Genomic DNA, 22,845 nt, shown 5'->3' on the forward strand with positions numbered 1-22,845 from the left:
CACTCCTTTTAACCAAAATAAGATACTGTCCAAAAAATTTGCCAGCAAATAATATTTAATTGTTGTTTCCATGTGTCATGAAATAAGTCAATGCTGTGGCCTATATAAAGGGGTCTGTGGAGTAGAAGAAACATATTCTTGCATGAGTTGTCAGGGCAACATTTTAAACTCTTTCTTTCACAGCATCACTTCTCTCATGATAAAAAGATAAAAACTCTCTCTCCACTTTCTCTCTCACATTTCTCACACACACAACTCTCTCTCTCTCTTGTATCGAAAAAAGCATCTCTAAACCCTAAACCAAAAGCTAGGGTTTGTCCAGTTTTCCAACTTCAATTCCCATCAACAATTTTTAAATCTTGTTTCATAACCCATTTTTTTAGCTACCCAATCAAAGGATCTCTTATTTAAGACTAGTCTCAAGAGATGCCGTTTTGTGTATAAGTAAAACTGCTAAACTATTCATTTCCATGAGTCTAGTGAGGTATACTTCAACTTTTTTCAATCTGATTCTACTGTTGTTATGTTTTAGTCTGTTTGATCTATGTGGGTTGTTGATTTAGTTCTAGCTCACTCTTATTTCCACTGTTTTTAATTTGGTTTTCATTTTGATTTATGCAGAATTCATTTTTCAGCTTGGCTTTTGTATTAGATCTGATTTTTGTGAACGTGGTATGCCTGTTTTTGTTGGATTTTGGTTGTTTTGACAACCGATTCACCGGATTTATTTGGCGGCTTGCATGTTTGAATTAGGGTTTACTGTTTGCTAGTTTAGGTAATTATTTTACAGTAAACACTTGTTGGGTCGGGTTTTCTTGACTCCCATGACTGATTTGCGACCCGATAACGTTCTTTCGGGATAGTTATCTTGATTGTATCAATAATCATGTGATGAGAATGAATCTTTTTCTTTTCGATGTTATTAAAGTTTTTATCATTTGTGAGCAAACCCTAATGTGAGTACATTTGTTGTCTTAGCTGTATATCTAATAGTGTGGTTCTCTATATATGGAAATGGGTTTTGCTGCAATAAGTGATATTTTATGTCGCGATTTGCAAATATTGAAAGTTGGATTAAGTTACAGGTTTTATTATGTTGAAATGTGTGTTGATTAATGATTTTTTTTGTAAGTTAACTTACTTACCATGAATAAACTGAAATTGATGATAGTGCTTGTTCACTTTTTATATATATATATATATATATTCAAATTTCAACTTCTCATTTCATGAGGTGATTGATATATTATACTAGTTAATTGAAAAATTCTTTTGCTAAGGGAGTTACCTTATCAGATCTTGAGAACAAACATTTCATTTCTGCATGCCAAGTTTACCCTTCAACTTTTTGACTAATTTGAGTCTATTTACTGATTTCATTCATGATTATCTTTTTCATAGAGCGTAGTTATTATAAACTGTTCTTGAGAGCATAGTGATTTTTCGAAACCACTTGGTGAATTGTGATCTTATATCTAGGAACCACTTGTTCTTTGGGCTAATTAAACTAACTTTTAGTTGGTTGTTTGCAATTGCATTTTTTTGAGGAATGATTATTGTTGTGACTGAAAGTAGTGACATCGTCTCGTTTTTTTTATTCTTCTAGGACTCCAACTGAATTGATCAACATTTATGGAACTTGTCAGTACTCAGCCAGAGGTTGAATATTGTGGACACTACTTTTCTATACGGTGAGCCTCGATCTGTATAATTTTGTATATTTGTACATACTTTTTTCTAAAGTATTGGGTTTGAAATAAATCGCAAGCTTTAAATTATTGTTGTATATAGATGCTGAGGTTTTCACTTGCTATTGTGTAGCTATAGTATACTTTGTTAAGTTGGTTGTATGTTGTTTATGAATACTCAATTGGGATTCTTTATGTTTCTTATGACATGTGTTTTCGAATTTAATGCTCACAGCTTTCCTACTAAAATTGAGTATTTGGATCCCTAGCAACAATTATGGTACCTGCAGATATTACTTTCTATTCATTTAGTAAAAAATTGATCATAAAGTAGATGCACCATTCTACATCATTAATAGTGCATACATGTTTTATTAATCCTATCAGAAGTAGGTTGTAGGTTCTTACTAAGCTATAAGTTCAGGCGGAATGATCAAGTAGGTTCCAAACAAGTCAAACTGCACTTATTATAAACTACTGTCGAAATGATGAAAAGAACAAACGTTTGGATGGGCTGGAGAGTAGCATGTTGGTTACATACATGTTTTTAGAACACTATATGTACAGAGCTTGGTTGGTATAGTTTTCTCTGAATAGGTTTAGGGCTAAGGCAGACCCCTACCGGTTTCATTAAAGAAAATCAGTTGTAAATCACAGACTGCTGATGGATACTTTTTGCAATGAATTGTGCCTACTGTGAATGCAGTGGATATGTTGCTAGCATGCGCAAGAAGGATAGAAACACCTGTTGGCCGTTTTCTTTCGAGGAACAAGTGGAAGTGCTTCCCCCCTTACGTGTTCCCGAGTTTAGATATTGGAGATGTGAAAAGTGTTTAAAGAGTGCTGACACAGATGCAAAAGAAAATGGAGAAATTTCTAATCACGACAAATGTGTCTCTTGTTCTCACAAGAATGTTTCCATGCCATCTCATGGGGGTGCATCAATGTCGCTATTTGGTCCTCAAAAGTCATCTGGAGAGGGATATTTTGAAGGAAAAACTGATGCTAGTGCTACCGTGGGTGTGAATGAAGTTGAAAATAACATAACATTATCTGTGGATATCCAAGAAAAAGAAGCTGAAGTAATGGACATTGTAAGAGAAGGTACCAATTACCTCAATCTCTTTATAAGTAGATTGAGAAGCAGAATATTGCCTATCTTAGTTTTTCGTGATATTTCCTCATCCCGAGGCCATGATGGCGTTTCATAAAAGAGTCGTACATTTAAAAAAATAAATACAAACAATATTACAACTTATAATAAAAAAATAATCTCAAATATTCCAAGTAGTCTTTTTGTATATAGTGTTTAAGAAACTGAAGGTGGTCTCATCTTTGTCTCTACAGATGTTTATTTATCTACGGATGTAGTTGTTGCTGCAGAAAAGAATAAAGGCTGTGAAGATGGTGAAGCAGGAAACGCAAATAAAGGTACAAGTTCCATTCCTTTCCTAGTATACTTGTGTAATAGCCTTCTTATATTATCTTGCTGGAGGAACTTAAAAATGTCTTACTCCTTTCAGCAGACACTTTTCCATCTGATGGCCATGATACTGGTACCACAAATAAAGCAAAAGAACCATGTCTGCCAGGAGTTGCAAATGAAGCCGGTGATAAAAAATCTTTGAAAATATCTCCAAAATCAATGTGCGCTCACGGAAAAAGGAAATGCATCAATGATACTCCCGCTGAATTCCCTCGCAAGAAACATCTAGGGTCTTGTGGGAACAGTCTTGCCAATACGAAAAAACAAATTATGTGGGGTGCTTCAAATAGTGAGGCACACGAGGTAGTGAATGTGGACTTCTGCAAAAATGACACTCAAAATGCTCTCACTGGTGAAACAAGTAAAGTCCATACCGAGGAGTTGGAGGAGAGTGACAATGAGATTTTTGAAAATAGTAATGCAAGCAGAAATTCCCAGAAGAAAAGGCAAAGGAAAGTGCGTATGTTGAATGACATCTTAAAAAGCGCTCCTCCAGCTCTGTCTGGCCAATCTTATGGTTTCAAAGAAGATAGCAACATCAATATCACTGAGGTAGAGGCTGAGCAATCAAGTGATGGAAGTGATATACAATCAAGTGATGGAAGTGATGTATCACTTGGTATTGATCTCAATCTTAGTCCCACCAGGCAGGTGGCTAAGAAAAAGAAAAATGTCACTCCCGATGAAGACGACTCCTTGCAAATGAGTTTCCAAAAGGCTATACCTGAGAATCTGGTAAATGCTGCTGCAGCAGATCAACAGGCTACTTCTCATAAAAAGAAAGGCAAAATGCCTCAGTGTGTTGATGTGGAATCTGCCTTGATGCCTTTGCAAGGGTATCACTGTTTGAGTCGTGTTCAAACTAGAGATGAAAATGTACCAGTTCAGTGTACTGGACCTGAACTGGTTTCTCTTGCACCAACAAAGGATGCGTCCATTGGAAGAGGTCTCCCTTCTGCTATTAAAACTTACATGGAGAGACAACATAACGGGGGAGAACTTATTGAAAACAATAACACATTTGTGAACTCTCAGTCTGAAGTCCCACATCGGTGGGAAAGAGTTAGCACACCTCAACTGGAGAGTGGGGCCTCTGCACTACAGGACCAACCACAGGTATGAACATTTATTCAGATGCTCATCAGTAAAACTCATACATACTTGAATCTGTACGTACCTTGCTTTATGCCTTTCTATAACTGTTTTTTATTTACTATACTTCATCTAAAACAATTATCATGCTGTGAATTGAGAGTTCCTGAAGTTTTCATATATTGTCACAACACGTGAGTAGAATCAGATTTTTCGTTTAATTAGGTGATAGAAAGAAGATCTTCCAATTTCCAATTTGTAGTACAATTTCTGTCACATTCTGTGTTAGCATGTGTGACCTTGACTTTGGAGTATCATTTGTTTGGCTACATAAACTTTCCAACGAATCAAGAACCTCAAAATGTAAAATTAAGTTCTATTTTATTCCTTTTTAGTTTAGTTTTACCAACTCAAACTGCCCATTGAAGCAATTTTTTTTTGCTTTGTTTAATCTCTTTGCTATATTCACATCAAAACGTGAATGCTCCGAGGAACCTGAAATCCCTAGCATTGTTACATAGGCAGCATTTAGAACTTTGTAAGATCATTTTAATACATCTTTTAGGTGATACTGTGCTGAAATTTCTTAGTAGAAGGGATAACATTTTCTTTTAGCTGAAAGTGTGTATTTTCTTACTTTTGTCAGTATTCCGTGCTTATTTTTTCATGTATGCTACCCTAAATACAATATGTACTTCATGCTTGACTTAGAAACTCAGAGTTTTTTATTTTTATTTATTTTTGCTCTCACCCTCTTCTCTTTGATTAATTGCTACTATGGATGGACTTGATCAACTTGAAAGAGCATAGCTGTATTTGGATATATATATATGAATTGAAGTAATTATTTCAGGCTTCCTCTGGTGCACGTCATTGTCAGAACCTTCCTATTGTAAGAATGACGGACATTCTGAAGCAGCAGTGTGATCAAAGGACCGCTGAAACTTCTCAACAGGCAGCTTCAGATCACAATCTTATGGAAATGGAAGATGTTGAACAAACTGCCAATATTCTGCATGAGATGCGTCTACGTGGAAGTGGGAGCCGCAATTGTTTGTCAGGAACAGTGAATAACAGATTGATGGAGGCCAATCCGATGAGTTACAGTGAAATTAAAGAAAGCGGATTGCTACAAGAGAAGACTTCTCAAAAGCACAAAACTAAGGACAGCAAAGAAGGCAGCAGCAGTGCAACAGCTAAGAGAGTGGCATCTACCAAACAGATGCAATCAAATCGATATGGTTCTCTCAGTAGTGGACACAACAGAATCCATTCCCTGCCAGTACGGTCTCCAGAACTGGCGCAGACCTCAAGGGGATTCACTCCATTTTTGCAGAGTAAAGATAATCCATCTAGTGGAGCTCACTCTCTTACGGGAAGTTCCAACAGAAGTTTTGGTAATCAGAATAGCACGTTCTTGATGAATCAGGAGAGACCGTCAAGAGAATCTCAGTTTCTTCTTAGTAGTTCCAGAAGGAACTTCGGTAATCAGAATTCGACATTTCTTATGAATCGGGAGAAACTATCAGGCGGGGATCAGGTTCTCATTGCTAGCAGAAACTGTAATAATCAGAATTCAACATTTTCAGAGAACCAAGGGAAGCCACCAACTGCAGCTCAGTTTCATGTTGGTAGTTCCAGCAGAAACTTTGGTAATCCAAATTCCATTTTTCCACAGAATATGGAGAAACCATCAAGTGCAGCTCAGCTTCTTATTGATAGTTCCCGCAGATACTGTGGTAATCAGAATCCCACATTCTCACAAAATCATGAGAAACAATCAAGTGGACCTCAGTTTCTTCTTGATAACTCCAGAATCTGTGTTGATCAGACTTCTAATTGGGATGGGAAATCGGTAGCACATAGATACTCTCAGAGTAACTTGCAGACCTCAGAGGCATACGAGACATTTCAGAATGTTTCAGGGCAGAATTCAGGTAGAGATGATCGACGTGTTTGGTCTAGAATGATACCAAATTGCTTCCCTTTTGGAACCAGCACCCCTCAAAAGTTTTCTGCTCAATCTAACACCACAAACAGGCCTTACCAGTGTTTGGAACTATTTCCCAAGGGAAGCATGAATGGCAATCACAGTCTGAAATCGATGGATTCACTTGCTAACCATCTTGAAATGCAGAAGAGGAACTTGGAGTTGGAGACATCCAAGAGAGCCCATCCAGAATATCCATTTGCTTGTAGAGACAAAGAAGTTCAGTTTAATCCACTGGCAGTGCGGCCAGTGGACCTCTATAACAAGGAACCGTCAGCTACACATTTGCTCAGACTCATGGATGCGGGGTTCAGTCCTAGTACACCTATAAATTTGGAAGATAGCCAGAGGTTTGGCAAGCAACCTTTCTTAGCCCGTGATAACCACCAGCAGGATATGCGTAGGTTCGGGTATTCAAAGAACAAGGAGGGCCTGATGCTTCCACCTCCACCGAGATGCTCGAGTAGAAATCCTCATCCAGTAAAATTTACTGGAAATTTTCCTTCAAGTTCTGACGTCAATGCAGTCGGCTCTTCAATACCAAAGAATGATTTTTTTCAAAGGAAGCATGGGTCTAGGGTTGACCCTTTGGCTAAATCATTGCCAACTTCGCCCAGAGCTCACTTGAATGGAAACGCAAAAATGAAGGAAGCACCAATTCAAACCAACACCTTGAGGTCAAATAAATCAGTCTCTGGATCCAGCACTTCAGGTAAGAATCTTGAATTAGTTCCCAGGAATCATCTGCCGAAGGGGTTCCTGTCTACTCCAGATCGAATGCCGTTTCCCACAAACTCTCTGCCAATTAAAGATCCAATCAAACATGTGGCAATGGTCAACAAAGTTGGAACAGCTTCCTTGGGAACAAGCACTCGCAGGCGTGAGTTTTGCTCCATGAACAGGAATCCTGCTGATTTTACTGTACCAGAGGCAGGAAATGAGTACATGATTGGATATGGAGACCTCAAACCGAAGGAGAATGTTTTGTCCAGAGATAGAACTGGTCTTGTTGAACCAGTTGGGAATAAGCGGCAGAAAATGGTGAAGCTCACAGCTATAAAAGACATATAAATCATAGCATTTTGGAAACAACATCAGGAGTACTCATTTGCTTTCCCCCATTTGTTAAGAACACACCTCATACTGCATACTCCATCAATTATGAGTTTAGGGGCAGCGCATTATACATGAACAGAATGGTCTGTGCTTAGTTCATTATCAATTGTCTGAAAGGTTCTAATACTCTCGGAAGAAGAATTGTCTTAAAGATTCTACAGAGTTTTAAGCATTAACCAGTATGAAGTTCCAAAAATCTTTTTATTCAACTTTGCCATAGAATTACAGCTTTGTTTTGCATGTAAGAACTTCTGCATAGAGAATGAGCTATGCAGCCATAATGTGTGAGTTGGAAATAAGACTTTGTTAAAATGTCAGATCGAAATAAAATGGCCTGCCCAAAGTTTATATATGAAATGTCATGGTATTTGGTTGAGTTGGGTGTGTTCGCTGACGTATTTGTGCGACATCTCATTCTCAATAGATAAGCTTATGCAAAGTGTTGTTGAATTCTAACCGGATGACCACTAGCGCAAAAAAAAAACACTTCCCTCTAGGATATCAGGGTACTTTTAAGAGGTAAGGCAGACTCTTTCTCCTGGTTTTGGTAAGTTTTAGAAATTTCAAGTGATATTGGAAGGATACCGTAATGCACTAATGCATGTGTTCTTTGTGTGGTGTTCAGTGTTTTTTTTTTGGGACCCATTTCAGAGAGCTGATCGAATCCATGTCTCGTAAGTCTTGATAATTTGATAAATAAATGGGAAAGTAGGGATTAAGTGTATATTGTCTGGGTTGTAGAAATTTAAAATAAAATGGAAGGATCCTGAGACGAATGTGTATTGTTCAGTGGCTTTATTGCTTGAACAATTCTCCCCATTTCAAGCTGTGCTCAGTCTAGTCTGGTATCGAAGTGTTGATAAAAATAAAGAAAAGTAGGCTTTAAAATGTGTAATACTTGCTTTGCCGGGTTTACTATGTTTTATGTTTCACATTGATGACAGCGCTTCGGAGATCCTAGTAATGCATCTTAAGCAAGCTGAGTTTGGACAGACAAAGTACAGACAATGGCCATTTATCAAATACTTCTTAATGAGCATGAACTCCTCCCCGTCCAATGGGAACAAAGAAAAGAAGAAAAACATAAACCAAATGCAAGTCACTGTGTTTTCTCCTTGCAGAGTTGCAGCAACTTGAATTTGATGCAGGAGTCGAGGGGTACCATACACACATACTTGTCCAGATTCAAAACAGCACAAAATTTTGTATCCATAAATAGGAAAGAATACCCATATATAGGAAAGAACACTCAGAGAAACAACAATATATGCTACTAATCATCCAACAAAATCTATAAATTGAATATTACACTGCCCATACGGATATATCTTCCTTCGGATGAAAGACTTGGATATGGCAAAGTTTCAAAGACAATACACTGAGACAACAATATAGAACATCTAAATCCGCAGAACAATTAGAGCGAGATAAAGAAAGAACCAGTAGACCATCTACTAAAAGTATAAAAGGGACTTCAGATTCAGAGTGTTGCTTTTAGACTTACGGTCAGAATGGTGGCTCATGGGAAAATCTGTAATAAACTATATTTTACTGATACAAGTTTCTCTCATGATGAAACAGGGAACATTATTTGACGACTGATTACCGCTTCAACCCTTTTGGTTAAGAGAAACGAATAGAGAAGTCTGTACCAGTGGTCGAGACATCAAAAGCCTTTCCGCCAAACTCTTCAAAATCAGAATCCGAACCCATGTCATTGTAGTCAAACCATTCTCCAGGCGATCTCTCACCTTGATGACTGTTTGTAGAAGGAATTCGGAGCTCATTTAGAGCAACTGCTAAAGGCTCTTCCTGGAAATACCTGTCCTGGAGAAGTTCCATTGCGGTCGCTCTACGTCTTGGGTCATAACAAACTAGTTCTCGAATGATACAGATTTCACTAGAGGAATAGTTTGGCAGGCATGACTCCAGGCCCTGAGGATTCTCTATCTTATCGAAAAAAATCTTTCCGTAATCAGGAAGTTTTGAGCAACCAGGCCAGGTTTCCTCAGTTATGTTGCCCAAAACACTGATGATCCTGCTAAGCTGATTAATATCTGAAGTTCCAGGAAAAAGGGGCTCCAAATTTAAAAGTTCTGCAAAAATGCAACCCAACGACCAGAGGTCTATCTCTATCCCATAATCTGTAGACCCATAGAGTAGCTCAGGTGCCTTAAAGTAACGAGTTCCAACACAGGATGTGAAGGAACCAGTTCCATCTTCTTTTTGCTCTCCTATGTCATAAGAGTAAGAGCTCTTCAGAGGATCATCATCCACGTCGCTCGTGGCACACGTAGCACGACAAGATGTCTCCCCATCTTGGAAGCTTGCCTCTATATCAGTTTCATCCAGTGAGTCACCCTTCAAGTCATTTAGTTCTTCCCTGTACCCATTTTACTAGAAGCTCCCTGTTCTAGATTTCCGGAATGCTCAGCATATGTGTTTTCTATTTCAGATTTAATTTCAGCCTGATGAGAAGGAGACATCGTGTTTGGAGTATCTTGTTCATTTTGAGCTCTGTCTCCACTAACAAATTGGGGCTCCATAAGTATTCTCGCCTGGCAAAGCAATCACTTGAAACAAGTTACTGTTGGATATAGCATGCATTCTAAGTTATTCAGATGCATATTACATTCTAGTAATCGAGTTTGAATACAATTTACTTTATAGTCCTACCCTAGTAATGACCACATTGGGCATTCAAAAAAAAAAAAAAAAACTTATCTTTACCTGACCAAAATCAGCCAATTTCAAAACCCCATCATCACGAATCAACAAATTAGCAGGTTTCAAATCTCTATGAAGAACAAAACAGTCATGACAATCCTTAACCCCTTCCAATATCTGTAGCATCCATCTCTTAACCTCCCCTAACCCAATCCCATTCTCCCAATTATTTTTCCCATGATAAATAACGCCACTCAAATCACTTCTCAAATATTCCAAAACAAGTACAGCATCTTCATCTTCCCGCCAAAAGTATTCGTACAGAGTGACAACGTTTGCTGAGTTTTGTAATAATTGGAGGGCTTCTATTTCTCGAAATGCGGATTGGGTGTCGTGGACTTCTTTTAATGCCACGGTTAAATTGTCTGATAAACGACGCCCACGATACACGTCTGAGTATGTACCGGATCCGATACGTTCCAGTATTTCGTAGTGTTGGGTTATTTCGGTTCGGGTGTGTATGCTCCAGCTTTTCGATGTCATGATTTAGGGTTTTTTTTTTTTTTTTTTTGTTTGTTGGGATTATTATTATAGGCTGCAAGGAATCTCGGAATTAACTGAAATACCAGTTGTTTGACAAAACTTCACTCTGACTAGTAGACACGTGGAACTGACAAATAACCCAACTCAAGTTTTTTGTTTTAAGATGTTGTCGTTTCTGGAACCTTGATGGAAAGAAAACATATAGAAATGCCTGGTCCAACAATACTTATTTGGGTCCAAATTACTATTTCTTTTTAAATTTTAGATCCTAACTCAAACCAAACTGTCTTTCTACTTTGTAGTATGTTATGTTATGAATTATGACTGGTGAATAATTAAATATATGTGTCAATGGGCCACAGCATTTAAAATTTAAAAGCACCATTCCTAGATTTCCGTTGAATTTGAAAGCAAGCATTCGAGTGAGAGATACATACACACCTGGAGTTATGAGCTACATACCAGGCAACCGCCACTCCATTTTGAATCATTTATTATTCATCACATTTTTCTAACCGTTGATAGACATGAATTCAAAAGGAAGCTTGTACGGTTGTACCACATTACCAAGCGTAAAGACATGTGGCAGTGTTTACATGAACAGCAAGTAGCAACAGCAACCCCTATTTAAGACTGTTTAAAAAGCTTCTGTGCTGAACTTTGAGTCACATGTGTTCTTTCTAAACCAAGAAAAAAGCAGCTGTTTACTGTTTAATTCACCCACTACTGCTGCTGCTGATCTACAGTAATATTATATTTCCTTCTAGAGTTTAGAGAGAGATGAGTGCTTCAAGGTTCATAAAATGTGTAACAGTTGGAGATGGAGCAGTTGGAAAGACATGTATGCTCATTTCTTACACCAGTAACAGATTCCCAACTGTAAGTTTTACTTCTCTGGGTATAAAAAACAGACAAACTTGAATGTTCATTACCCCTTTCACTCACTGTCTACTTCTCTTTGTCTGATACTTGGATTTTGTTTGGCAGGATTATGTACCAACTGTGTTTGATAATTTCAGTGCTAATGTGTCTGTGGATGGGAACATTGTCAATTTGGGATTATGGGATACTGCAGGTATTCTAGCATCAGCTGCTTCATGTTAATTGTTTGATTATTTTACTAATTTATATTGTTAGTCTTATTAATTAATAAAAATGTAATGTTTTTTCTTGTTGGATCTGTAGGACAAGAAGATTATAGCAGGTTGAGGCCACTAAGCTATAGAGGAGCAGACATATTTGTCTTGGCCTTTTCTTTACTCAGCAGGGCAAGCTATGAGAATGTTTTCAAGAAGGTACTAGTTTCAGTGCTTAGGCATTGTCACCCTGCTTTCCCCTTTTGTTACATCTCACTTTCTGTTCTAAGTTTACCTTTAATTTGAAAATGTGCCTCATTTTCAGTTTAATAAAGAGTTCTATTGGTTATGCTACAATTTTGTCTCATTTTTGTTGTGTTGTGTAGATTGCATTTGACTAACTGGGCACTTTTTGCAACTTTAACTAGTAACTCTTTTTTTTCCCAGTGGATGCCTGAACTTCACCGATTTGCGCCTAATGTGCCAATTGTTCTTGTTGGTACAAAGTTGGGTAAGCAATACTACTAAGTCCTAACACGTCGGTTATATGGAATTCTGTAGATCTTTTTTTTTTTTTTTTTTTTTTTTATATTTATGGATTTCCATTTTCAGATCTTCGCGACAGCAAAGGATATTTGGTTGATCAAATGAATTCTGGTGTTATAACATCTGCGCAAGTATATTTTTTACTTCCATCAATGTATTATTCTCCGGAGTCTTGTGTTATTTAGGTCTAAAGAAAACTAAATGCTTAATTAACTGATAGGAGTTTTGTCATATAGGGTGAGGAGTTGAGGAAGCAAATTGGTGCTGCAGCTTATATTGAGTGCAGCTCAAAAACTCAGCAGGTGATCAGGAGTTAGAGAATATTTGGTTCTCGTTAACTATTGCACATATTATTTTCCTTCAATTTTGTCTCTCAGTCAGTATGGACTGACTTTATCTGATCGTTGGTAGAATGTCAAGGCTGTTTTTGATACTGCCATCAAGGCTATTCTTCAACCTCCAAGGAGGAAGGATATGATGATGAAGAAACGGCGGAGGTCGGGTTGCTCAGTGATGTAAGTGGTTTGACATCTATTGGTTGAATATCCCTAGTAAAGACGTAAAGGTTAAATTACATAAAAATAATGTTACAAGTACGGAATACCATCCTTGCTCTATGTCTCTATATGACCTTCTCTAGGCAGCATACGACACTGTTGATAGTTGAAACTCTCAAGTGCTTTGCTGTTTGCTCTACTACGTTGCAGAGCCCCCATTATATTGAGCTCAGACGCGTGTAACTTTCACTCCAAAACAGTGATTTCAAGAAGCTTAAATTTACAGCTCTTGAAAATCACTTTTATTTGAGCAACTGCAACTTGCATGTCTGTTTTTAATAATAGAGGTAGTGCAAGTTCAGAGTAGAAGGCGATAACACTAGGGAATTCCAGCACAGAAAATCAAAGTTTACAAGATGGTGCTCGGGTAAGTCCAGAAGACCATCACCTTGGGACGGAACCAATAGTCCAAAACCATATCTCACAAAATTTAGTATTCATACGACCTGGTGATTTATATAATTCCCCTGAATGTCCATTTATGATGCACTAGTATAGGTAAGGTCATCTATACACTAGGGAATTCCAGCACAGAAAATCAAAGTTTACAAGATGGTGCTCGGGTAAGTCCAGAAGACCATCACCTTGGGACGGAACCAATAGTCCAAAACTATATCTCACAAAATTTAGTATTCATACGACCTTGTGATTTATATAATTCCCCTGAACGTCCATTTATGATGCACTAGTATAGGTAAGGTCATCTATACACTCTCGTAATACTCCCCCACCCCACCCCACGTAAGCTCTGAATCTCGTTGCTAGCCGATGTAGTTGATGGATGATTTCATCTAAGGCTTTCTTGTAAATTTTGTTGTTAGATAGTATAGTTGAGCATCTATATTTTCACTGACTCAGGTCTACTGTCGTATGTTAATGTAGTTGCAATACAAAAAATTCTCTAATTTTCACCGACTCTGTCCTATTTTCACATTTTTACTGCAATCCTACTACAAAGTGCTCTAGTTTGTTTCTTCTAGTATAACAACACATCTAACACATTTCTTCATGCCCCGTGTAAAGCTCTGAATCTCGTTGTTATCCTATGTAGTTGATGGATGATTTCGTCTAAGGCTTTCTTGTAAATTTCGTTGTTAGATAGTATAGTTGAGCATCCATATTTTCACTGACTCAGGTCTACTGTCGTGTGTTAATATATTCGCAATACAAAAAGTTCTCTAATTTTCACCAGCTTGGGTCTATCTTCGCATTTTTACTGTATCCTTACTACAAAGTGCTCTACTTCGTTTCATCTGGGATAACAACACATCTAACACATTTCATGTTACTGATTGCCAATATCTCTGTTTTCTCCCAGGAATGTAATGTGTGGAGGAGGATGTGTTACTTAGGAACGCGGTTGGGTTTGATGAATAGTCGGCAATCACTTCCAAATATGCTTCAGGGGTTCCTAGCAAGCTCCATGTTTCCAATTGCCTCTCTTTAATTGTCTATTGTGGTAGCGGTATCACCAGTAGTCCCTAAAATGGCAGAGGGAAATTTTCATTCCCTAAACGATCTAGTACTAATTGTCTTTAGTCTTTCTTCTTGTGAAATTCACGATTTCCTTACTTTGTATGTTAAGTTTTAGTAATCTATGATCGGTACGTTTTAATTTTTAAAATTTTGTCTAAGCAGTGCACGCACACATGGGACATGGGTGGTAGTTGGATGACATCCAAGGCAACAGTTTTTAAAACAAATTCCCAAAATTTTCTACCTGTGAGTAACCAAAAATTTGGGTGATCTACTTTCTAATGAAAGCTTCGACTCTTTGAATAATAAATCTTAATAAATAGATCCAAATAGTCATTTTGGTCATTGTCCGTTCAATAGTTTATATGGTAAAGTAATTATGCAGATACATCTAACAATATCATTTTTTTTTATGGAATAATAATTAGAAGGAACAAAATAGAGAAACTCTATATTCAGATCGGCAATGGACATTTATAAAGGTTAAAGTATTTGGAGAAAAGTTAAGTACAAAATATATGTTATGAAAAGCTACACAACCGGAGTCACATAATTAGATTTGCAAAGAAAGTAATCAAACGAGATTAACCAACATCAAATGATCAGTCACCATTCAATGCATATCTGAAGGAGATTTCACTGGAATATAATTGTTTTTCAGTTTCCTCCAATAGCTTAATAGTATGAAAACATTTTTATTAAAAAATGAAAACATTGACAGAGAAAAAACATAATACTGTTGTCTGCACTCTACTCTTTATAGCATTATATTTGTCACACCTTAATGCTAGAAAAATACTCATTTTTGTCATGAAAATTTGCTGACAGTTTCTGTTGTGGATACAATCTGATTGAACAATTTAGATTTCTACTGGCTACACATCCAAATTGCTGTTATGAGTTAACGAGGTACATTTGTTATTCAGTCTCACTTGGAGTACGTTTCGATATAGAGACACTTGAGGACCATCTTGTTGTAATTTACAGTCACGTATATAGGTGATTTACATTTACCCATTTTTAATTTATTTTTTGCACAAACTTTTCGATTCATGAACAGATCGCAAAGAGTTCGTACAGACGGGACTGGACTTCATAAAAACCAAGTTTCACAGGCATATGAACTTGGTTAATACATACTAGAGGACTATGAAGGGTTGCTGATGCTGCCATGAGATGGGCATGTCTGATCAACTCCCTCGGGAAAAAGACAACTTTGCAAAAACTAAAACTAGCTTTCAGATTAAGTATCTCGTGCAAAAGACCCTCACAACACCAAGACACTGTAGCAGAATCTCCATTAAGCTCTTGAACAATACTCTTATTAACTGAACAGACCACCACCTTGCTAACACTTAGCTGACGAGCTTGTTCCAATCCTACTTTTACTGCTTGCAGCTCGGCCTCTTCTGCTGAGCCTGCTGAGACGGGTTTGCTTCCTGCAGAACATAAATTAGAATTCCATTTATTTAGTGTGTAGCCTACACCAATTTGTGAGGAAATGGGGTCGAAACTGCCATCACATGCAAGCAGAAAAAGGTCTGGAATATGTGATTCAGGTATCAGGTATTTTAAAGTCACTGGAGAATGAGCAGGAATAATACACTTTCATGTTTGTTCCAGCACTTGAGAGGGGTTAACAACTTTATAATGAGGATAAACAACCAGAGAATTTCTATCTACCCAAATTATGTAGGCAGTAGAGGCTAAGATAGATACGTTAAATTTAGTACTATCCTTTGAGTGACATTGAGAGATAACTTTAGTAATCACATCACCAACACTAAAATGCTGATTCCAAGAATGAAATCACATAGCAAGGGGGGAGGCAAACCAAATTTTATCTAGATGTGTACAACTGAAAAGGGCATGCTCAATGCTTTCAGTCTCAGAGTGACAACGAGGACAGATAGACACAGAACAAACATGCCTATCAAACAACACTTTCCTAGTTGGCAAAATGCCATTAAGAATTTTCCACATGAACATCTTGACTCGATGCAGGGTATGAAGCTTCCAAATATGACCCCAAGTAGTTTTAGCAATAGACAAAGACCTGAGAGGCCTACCAACCTTTGATTGACTATATGTCGATTTGACAGTAAAAATGCCATTCTTTTCTAAGGTCCAAAATGATTTTCTGATCCAAATCTTGTGGGAAAATACGAGTTTGCAATATCTCAGCCCTAACATCTGTAGTGAACATCTCATTTAACAAGCTAATGTTCCAAGCATGTGTAATATTATCAATCAAATCAGATACATACCTAACAGATATCATAGGATTAGGTTTAGGCCCAAAAGGTTTCTTAAAAGGTAGAGAAGGGATCCAATTATCATCCCAAATATCAATATTCTGTCCATATGTTATCCTCCAACAGTGAAGAGAGGAGATGTCATTTCTTACTTTGATGATGTTTTTCCACCACTTCGAAGCAGAGTTACTTTTTTTGGCTTGCAGGAAAGAAACATGTCGAAAGTACTTATCCTTAATAATCTTAACCCATAACAAATCACTTTCAGTCATGAGCTTCCAACACAACTTAGCTATAAGAGCTTTATTTTGATATAGAGACTGTTTGAATCCTACCCCACCCATGTTTTTCTTACCACAACATGCAAACCAATTTAACATATGCAACTTATTACTACCATGTTCATTATGCCCCCACCCAAAATTAGCACTTATCATATCCAGGTTGTGACAAAAAGACTTATTAAACAAGTTAGTTTGCATAGAGTAAACAGGGATAGCAGACACTACACATTTAATGAGAGTACTTCGATCAGCCATAGACAAAAATTTAGTATTCCAGTTTTGTATCCTAGATAACACATTTTTCATAATCCTAGAGGTACTAATATGATTGAGTTTTCTAGGGTTAAAATCAATACCTAAATAAGAGTTGCTAGTATTAGTTAAATGAATTTTTAAAATCCTAGAGATGATCTTCTTATGCTTATGATGCAAGTTATGACTAAACAGTAGCGAAGAGTTGTTAAAGTTGACCGATTGACCAGACATAGCACAATACTGGTTGATGCCATTTAAAATATGGTGAGCTTCAGCTATGTTAGCTCGCATGAAAATGAAGCAGTCATCAGCAAACATGAGATGAGTTACTGGTACAGATGATCTAGAAATATGAATGCCACAAATATGCTTGGAGGTTAAAAGAGAAGAAATTTTCCTCGATAAAAACTCTGAACATAAAATGAAGAGAAAAGGGGATAAAGGATCCCCTTGTCGAATACCCCTAGATGCATAAAATTTACCAAAGGATGAACCATTAAGGTTGATGGAGAAAGAAGTAGAAATTAAACAAGTCTCAATCCAATTGATCCATTTTCGACAAAAACCAAATTGTTCCAACATTTTTAAAACAAAGGGCCATTCAAGTTGATCAAAGGCTTTATGCATATCCAGTTTGATGGCCATACACCCATGTATGCCCTTTTTTCGTTTGAGCTGTCACCACGTGATTTGTCATGCCCTAATTATGGCTGAGATGGTATATTTTTCATCATCAAAAAATAAAATAAAAAGTTAAAAGAATATTGGGCCTCTCTCTATGAGAGTATGACAGGAGCTGGCTAGAAGCGCTTCAATTCTAAATCTTGTTGATCAAGTACTTGAATAACAAGCAAAACCTTAAAAACTACTGCCGGTCTTTATCCAACTATAAATCACAGAGACTCCCAAGAACTGATTTGATTGATCTTGGAGAAGAAATGACAACAATTTGTATCATTTATGTAGAAATTTAAATAAAGATAATTATTCATTGATAGTGGATTCTTTACATAGAAAGCAAATGCTTAAATAAATTTATAGATGTGGCTAAGTACATCAATATGGAAAGATAGGGGACAGAGGATTATAAATAAATCCTAGAGATAAAATCTTACCATATTAACCTAGATTAAGAAATATAATCTTACCATACTAATATAAATCTAGACAATTCCAATCCAATAGATATTATGTACATATTGGCATAATATATTCTAATACTCCCCCTTAATCTCATGGTGCTTGAAAAATAGCATGAGATTAACACCATAATAGAATATCGCCAAACTTCAAGTTGAAAAATATTTCCAAAAGTGTGACAAATGTTGTTTTCAAGCACTATCCATGAACAATAACACCCGATAAACAAGCTCCGGACACACGTCTCGGTAGCATCAAACAAAGGGCTTCACTTTTTGAAACAACACCAACAACGATGGACTCCTCTTCATAAGGTAGTACCAACAACAAAAGGCTCCTCTTCGTGAGGTAGCATAAACAATGGAGTATATCAAATTATGGTGAGGCTTGCATAACAAAAAAACCAACACTAAATCCGCTAAAGAGATAACGACGGCGAATAAAACTCATACAAAAACATACTTTTGGTTCAAACATGGTGATGGGGTTGAAGTTGCATAAAAATCAACATTATTGCTACTAAACGGTTGAGCCAAAGAAAAATATCATATGAAAGTGTGGAAAATAGTTCGGTAGGTAGCATTGTGGCAACCACCCGCCAGAAAAAAGAATTTACCCTAGGATCGAACCTAAGCTCTTGATACCATGTATAAATTTAAATAAAGATAATTTTTCATTGATAGTTGGATTCTTTACATAGAAATCAAATGCTTAAATAAATGTGGCTAAGTACTTTAAAAAAAAAAAACAAATTTCCTCTTGATTGAAAACATGCATAACTGACTCAACTGTCTTTCAACTTAGTATTCACTAAAATAAAAATATAGCACAACACTCTATTAAGTAACAACATACAAGAATAAAACAAATAAGCAAATAGAGTTCAGAAATATAACCATACTGCACAGTTGAGTCAATTATCCATGTTTTCAATTAAGAGGATTTTTTTTATTATTAAAAAAAAAAAAAAAACAAATTTCCTCTTGATGGAAAACATGCATAACTGACTCAATTGTCTTTCAACTTAGCATTCACTAAAATAATAATATAGCGCAACACTCTATTAAGTAACAACATACAGGAATAAAACAAATAAGCAAATAGAGTTCAGAAATATAACCATACTGCATGGACTAGCAAAAACATTCCTATGGGAGAAGATACGATCTTTAGACGCCCACCCAAGACCTATTTGTACTTCTTGTGGCAGCGTCTCAAATTGTTTTGCGTCCCACTTCTTGAAGAGGACAGAATTTAGCCTCGAGTATTTTGTAAGATAATCACATGCAGTAACAGTTTCGCAAGAAACTTTAACGATCTGTATGTCAGCATTGTGTGTACTCATCCGACTCTTAAGCTTCCACATGTGTCTCTTATGTTTCCTCATTAAGCGCATATCACAAACTGACTTCCTACGCGTAGCAAACGTCACGGAAGACATACTATTTGTACTGATCAAGAGTGATAGTCTATGGTCATTAGGCAAGTAAAGAACTCATTTTACTTGCCCAGTAGCCTTCACCACTCTCAATACCCCTTAAACTCATTGATGTTGTTATCAAATTAGGTAGTCTTTCCCATAACAACCAAAATAGGGTTCACTTTGTTATCATAGATTATGAGCTTGCAAGAAATAATTTAGAGATACATGAAATAAACTATTTAGAAATGATGATCAAGAAGTAGAACGAGATCAAGAAGAAGTAAAAGATGCTTAATTATTTGTGTTATATTGATCAACCCATTATGAGTTTAAATAAAGATATTACATCACATTAACATGGAAATAAATCATATCAAATATACTAATTTCAATTTCCTACTATGTAGATATCTTCCATGATCTGGAGATATATTGGATATATTTCTACATTCAATTCTTAACTTGATATCCTACCATAGTACCATGTAGAGATATCCTTATATTTTGTTCTTATAATTCTCAAGTAATGATACATTGCTTCTCACTGTATCATATACTTCAACACCCTCCCTCAAGCTCAATGGTGATTTTTGAAACATTATCATGAGCTTGCAAGAAATAATTTAGTGCCAAGTTTCAGCCGCAAAATAACACCAATAAATGATAACATCCGATAAACAAGCTTTGGACGCATGTCTCAATAGCTTCAACAAGGGCTTCTCTTCTTAAGATAGCACCAACAAGATTGGACACTTTTCATAAAGTAGTACCAACAAAAAAGGCTCCTCATCATGACAGGGCTCCTTATTAGCAAAATATGTGGTAATGGAGAACACAAAACAAAAAAGAAACAGGACTAACTCCTACTCTGATACCAAATAGAAATTTAGAGATACATGAAATAAACTATTTAGAAATGATGATCAAGAAGTAGAATGAAATAAAAAAGAAGTAAAAGATGCTTCATTATTTGTGTTATATTGATCAACTCATTATGAGTTTAAATAAAGATATTACATCATATTAACATGGAAATAAATCATATCAAATATACTAATTTCATCAATTTCCTACCATATAGATATATTCTATGATCTGGAGCTCGAGATATCTTGGATATATTTCTATATTATATTCTTAACTTGTTATCCTACCATAGTACCACGTAGACATATCCTCATATTTTGTTCTTATAATTCTCAAGTAATGATATAGTGCTTCTCACTTTATCATATACTTCCACTACAACATAAATGACATTTCCCATCATTTAAAAAGTGATGTCAAAAGTATAAGACATCACTTTTGAGAGTGATGTGAATGGTGGCGACGTGAAAAGTCAGGATTTTCCATATCACTTTTTATACGATGTCCACAAGTGATTTTATTTCACATCACTTTTTAATTGATGTCCACAAGTGATGTTATAACTTTGCATCACTTTTTAATCGATTTCCATAAATGATGTTATAACGTTTAACATCACTTTTTAAGTGAAATCAATAAAGCCGATTAACATCACTTAGGAATGAAGTGATGTTTCATTCAGATTCCAAATTATTTGTAAAGTTATGTGAAATAACTCTATAAATCACTTTAAAAGTGATGTCCTATTTATCAAATAATAATAATAATAATAAAACAAAATTGCCAATATCATCCCAATATAATACCATTTTCCTGGTCATTTATCATCAAATAAAGATGAAATGTATCTTAAAATCACATTCATCACACAAATATCATCTCCAATTACAAATATTACACTATATACAAAAAATTGTAACGAGCCAACATATACCAACAAAATCTAATCTGCAGTACCGAAATGAGCCAAAGAGAACCACAATCACCCAACCAAGAACCTATCACAGCCTGGCTTGATGCAATCAATTGAATCCAAGAACCTATCACAGCCTAACAAGTCACTTTGTTTTCTATTTTTTGCAGTATGAAACATTATACTAGAAAATCAATGCAAATTTTATAAAAGAAAAATAAACAGACGGAACATCCGCAAAATATAGTACCTGAATAACAAAGGAAGTTCTACAGAAGATAGTTACTTGTGTTCAAGATCAGGTCCAGTCCTATGCCAAAAGCTGGTTGGAGGTTGAGTTAAAATAAAAACGTTCTCGTCCATTTTCCAGAAATAACCAACTTTAACATTTCAAGAACTCATGTGACATTTGTAATCAGCTTAACTCTTAACCCATATAACCCCAATAAAAAAAAATCAAATAGAATGCAAGCAATGAAATGTAACTAGCATTTCATGTGTTCAAAGGTTGACTTACCCTATTACGTACTTGACTCGAGGGTGTGGAATTGAAAAATAAAATAGGTGCTCGGAAAACAGAGTTGATCATGCCAAGGAAGAGCCTCTGAGCAGTTTCAATGGTAATGGTTGCAAGCAAAACATCCCTTCCCAAGAAAAATATAGAGCTCCCGCTAGACAACAGGACAAACACTTCTATGAGCTTTTTTCTGCTTACTACACTTTCCTCCTTGGTCGCCAAAGCAATCCAATAATTGCTTCCTATTTATAGCAATTGGAAAAGTACTTGGCAGAGAAGAATAACAGGTATAAGAGATCCTTTATATGCTGAAGACACAAAGGTTGAGTATACTTGCCACTACACTCTGCCAGTCTACCGGTATCTGTTACTTCCTCTTTATTGTTATTTAATATCAGATTCACCCATTTTTCTTCTGTGTGATCAGTTTGATTGATCGGATTGGTTCCACAGGTAAACAATATGTTATCTTCGTGTGGAGTAACTTGGCATAGGGATTGTCTGTTGGCAGCTCTTTGTCAGACCAGCTCACCATAGGGGTATGCAATCAGATCTTCATAAATTCCTGACTGAACAATGCTCCCATCTTTTATTACCTGGGATTGGGGCATATAGGTAAAAAAAGAATTGTGACTTAATGTCTGTGTAAAGGGTGCTGCAATTTCTCTTAAAGTCATGCTGGTATGACAACATCTATTACATATTGTTAGTATTGGCTCCATTGCATGCCATTCAAAACTGAGGCGAGTTATTGAAATATATGGTATCAAATTAATGCTAATGACATACCAGAATAAGGTCTGAAGCATCCAAGAACTCCAATTGATGAGTGACATATATGACAGTCTTTTGCGCCAAAAATTGCATTACATATTCCTGCAAAAAGACTCAACAGTTACTAGAGAGTTTATTTTACCAGGGGTGGAGGGGTCTCAAGATGCTTGAACATTCTCC

The 22,845-nt window shown here is 36.3% G+C and overlaps 3 protein-coding genes across 10 annotated transcripts; 2 read left to right on the top strand and 1 right to left on the bottom strand.

Moving 5' to 3' along the window:
• The first annotated feature begins 179 nt into the window (after positions 1-179).
• On the top strand, positions 180-7,729 carry EMF1 (embryonic flower 1 (EMF1)). 8 transcript variants are annotated; one of them, XM_086603071.1, is made up of 7 exons: positions 231-484; positions 622-775; positions 1,607-1,691; positions 2,395-2,792; positions 3,036-3,119; positions 3,215-4,290; positions 5,120-7,729. In XM_086603071.1, the coding sequence occupies exons 3-7, from the start codon at positions 1,633-1,635 to the stop codon at positions 7,325-7,327; spliced, it is 3,825 nt and encodes a 1,274-aa protein (XP_086459197.1). In that variant the 5' UTR covers positions 231-484; positions 622-775; positions 1,607-1,632; the 3' UTR covers positions 7,328-7,729. The 8 variants fall into 8 exon arrangements, with proteins under 8 accessions (XP_086459196.1, XP_086459197.1, XP_086459198.1 ...); XM_086603072.1 differs by having other exon boundaries at positions 232-484; positions 622-672; XM_086603069.1 differs by having other exon boundaries at positions 347-484; positions 622-672; positions 3,212-4,290.
• An 897-nt stretch (positions 7,730-8,626) lies between these two features.
• On the bottom strand, positions 8,627-10,625 carry CAK1AT (CDK-activating kinase 1AT). Its single transcript, XM_086603076.1, is given in 3 exon segments — positions 8,627-9,765; positions 9,768-9,930; positions 10,103-10,625. Coding segments are annotated over 3 exon segments (1,413 nt in total). The 5' UTR covers positions 10,583-10,625; the 3' UTR covers positions 8,627-8,995.
• Positions 10,626-10,977: 352 nt separating this feature from the next.
• LOC147511355 (rac-like GTP-binding protein ARAC7) lies at positions 10,978-14,385 on the top strand. Its single transcript, XM_086603077.1, has 8 exons — positions 10,978-11,461; positions 11,570-11,657; positions 11,768-11,877; positions 12,106-12,169; positions 12,271-12,335; positions 12,441-12,506; positions 12,616-12,719; positions 14,080-14,385. The coding sequence occupies exons 1-8, from the start codon at positions 11,363-11,365 to the stop codon at positions 14,111-14,113; spliced, it is 630 nt and encodes a 209-aa protein (XP_086459203.1). The 5' UTR covers positions 10,978-11,362; the 3' UTR covers positions 14,114-14,385.
• The last annotated feature ends 8,460 nt before the right edge of the window (positions 14,386-22,845 follow it).

This window comes from Coptis chinensis, chromosome 3 (assembly GCF_015680905.1).
Source record: "Coptis chinensis isolate HL-2020 chromosome 3, ASM1568090v1, whole genome shotgun sequence".
In the NCBI taxonomy this organism is placed as follows: domain Eukaryota; kingdom Viridiplantae; phylum Streptophyta; class Magnoliopsida; order Ranunculales; family Ranunculaceae; genus Coptis; species Coptis chinensis.

Coding starts and splice junctions, on each gene's coding strand:
- EMF1 (XM_086603067.1), top strand. CDS start 1,633: ATGGAACTTGTCAGTACTCAGCCAGAGGTTGAATATTGTGGACACTAC. Junction 2,793..3,035: donor AATGGACATTGTAAGAGAAG/GTACCAATTACC, acceptor TTGTCTCTACAG/ATGTTTATTTATCTACGGAT. Junction 3,120..3,211: donor AGCAGGAAACGCAAATAAAG/GTACAAGTTCCA, acceptor TACTCCTTTCAG/CAGACACTTTTCCATCTGAT.
- LOC147511355 (XM_086603077.1), top strand. CDS start 11,363: ATGAGTGCTTCAAGGTTCATAAAATGTGTAACAGTTGGAGATGGAGCA. Junction 11,878..12,105: donor ATGAGAATGTTTTCAAGAAG/GTACTAGTTTCA, acceptor TTTTTTTCCCAG/TGGATGCCTGAACTTCACCG. Junction 12,336..12,440: donor GTGTTATAACATCTGCGCAA/GTATATTTTTTA, acceptor TTTGTCATATAG/GGTGAGGAGTTGAGGAAGCA.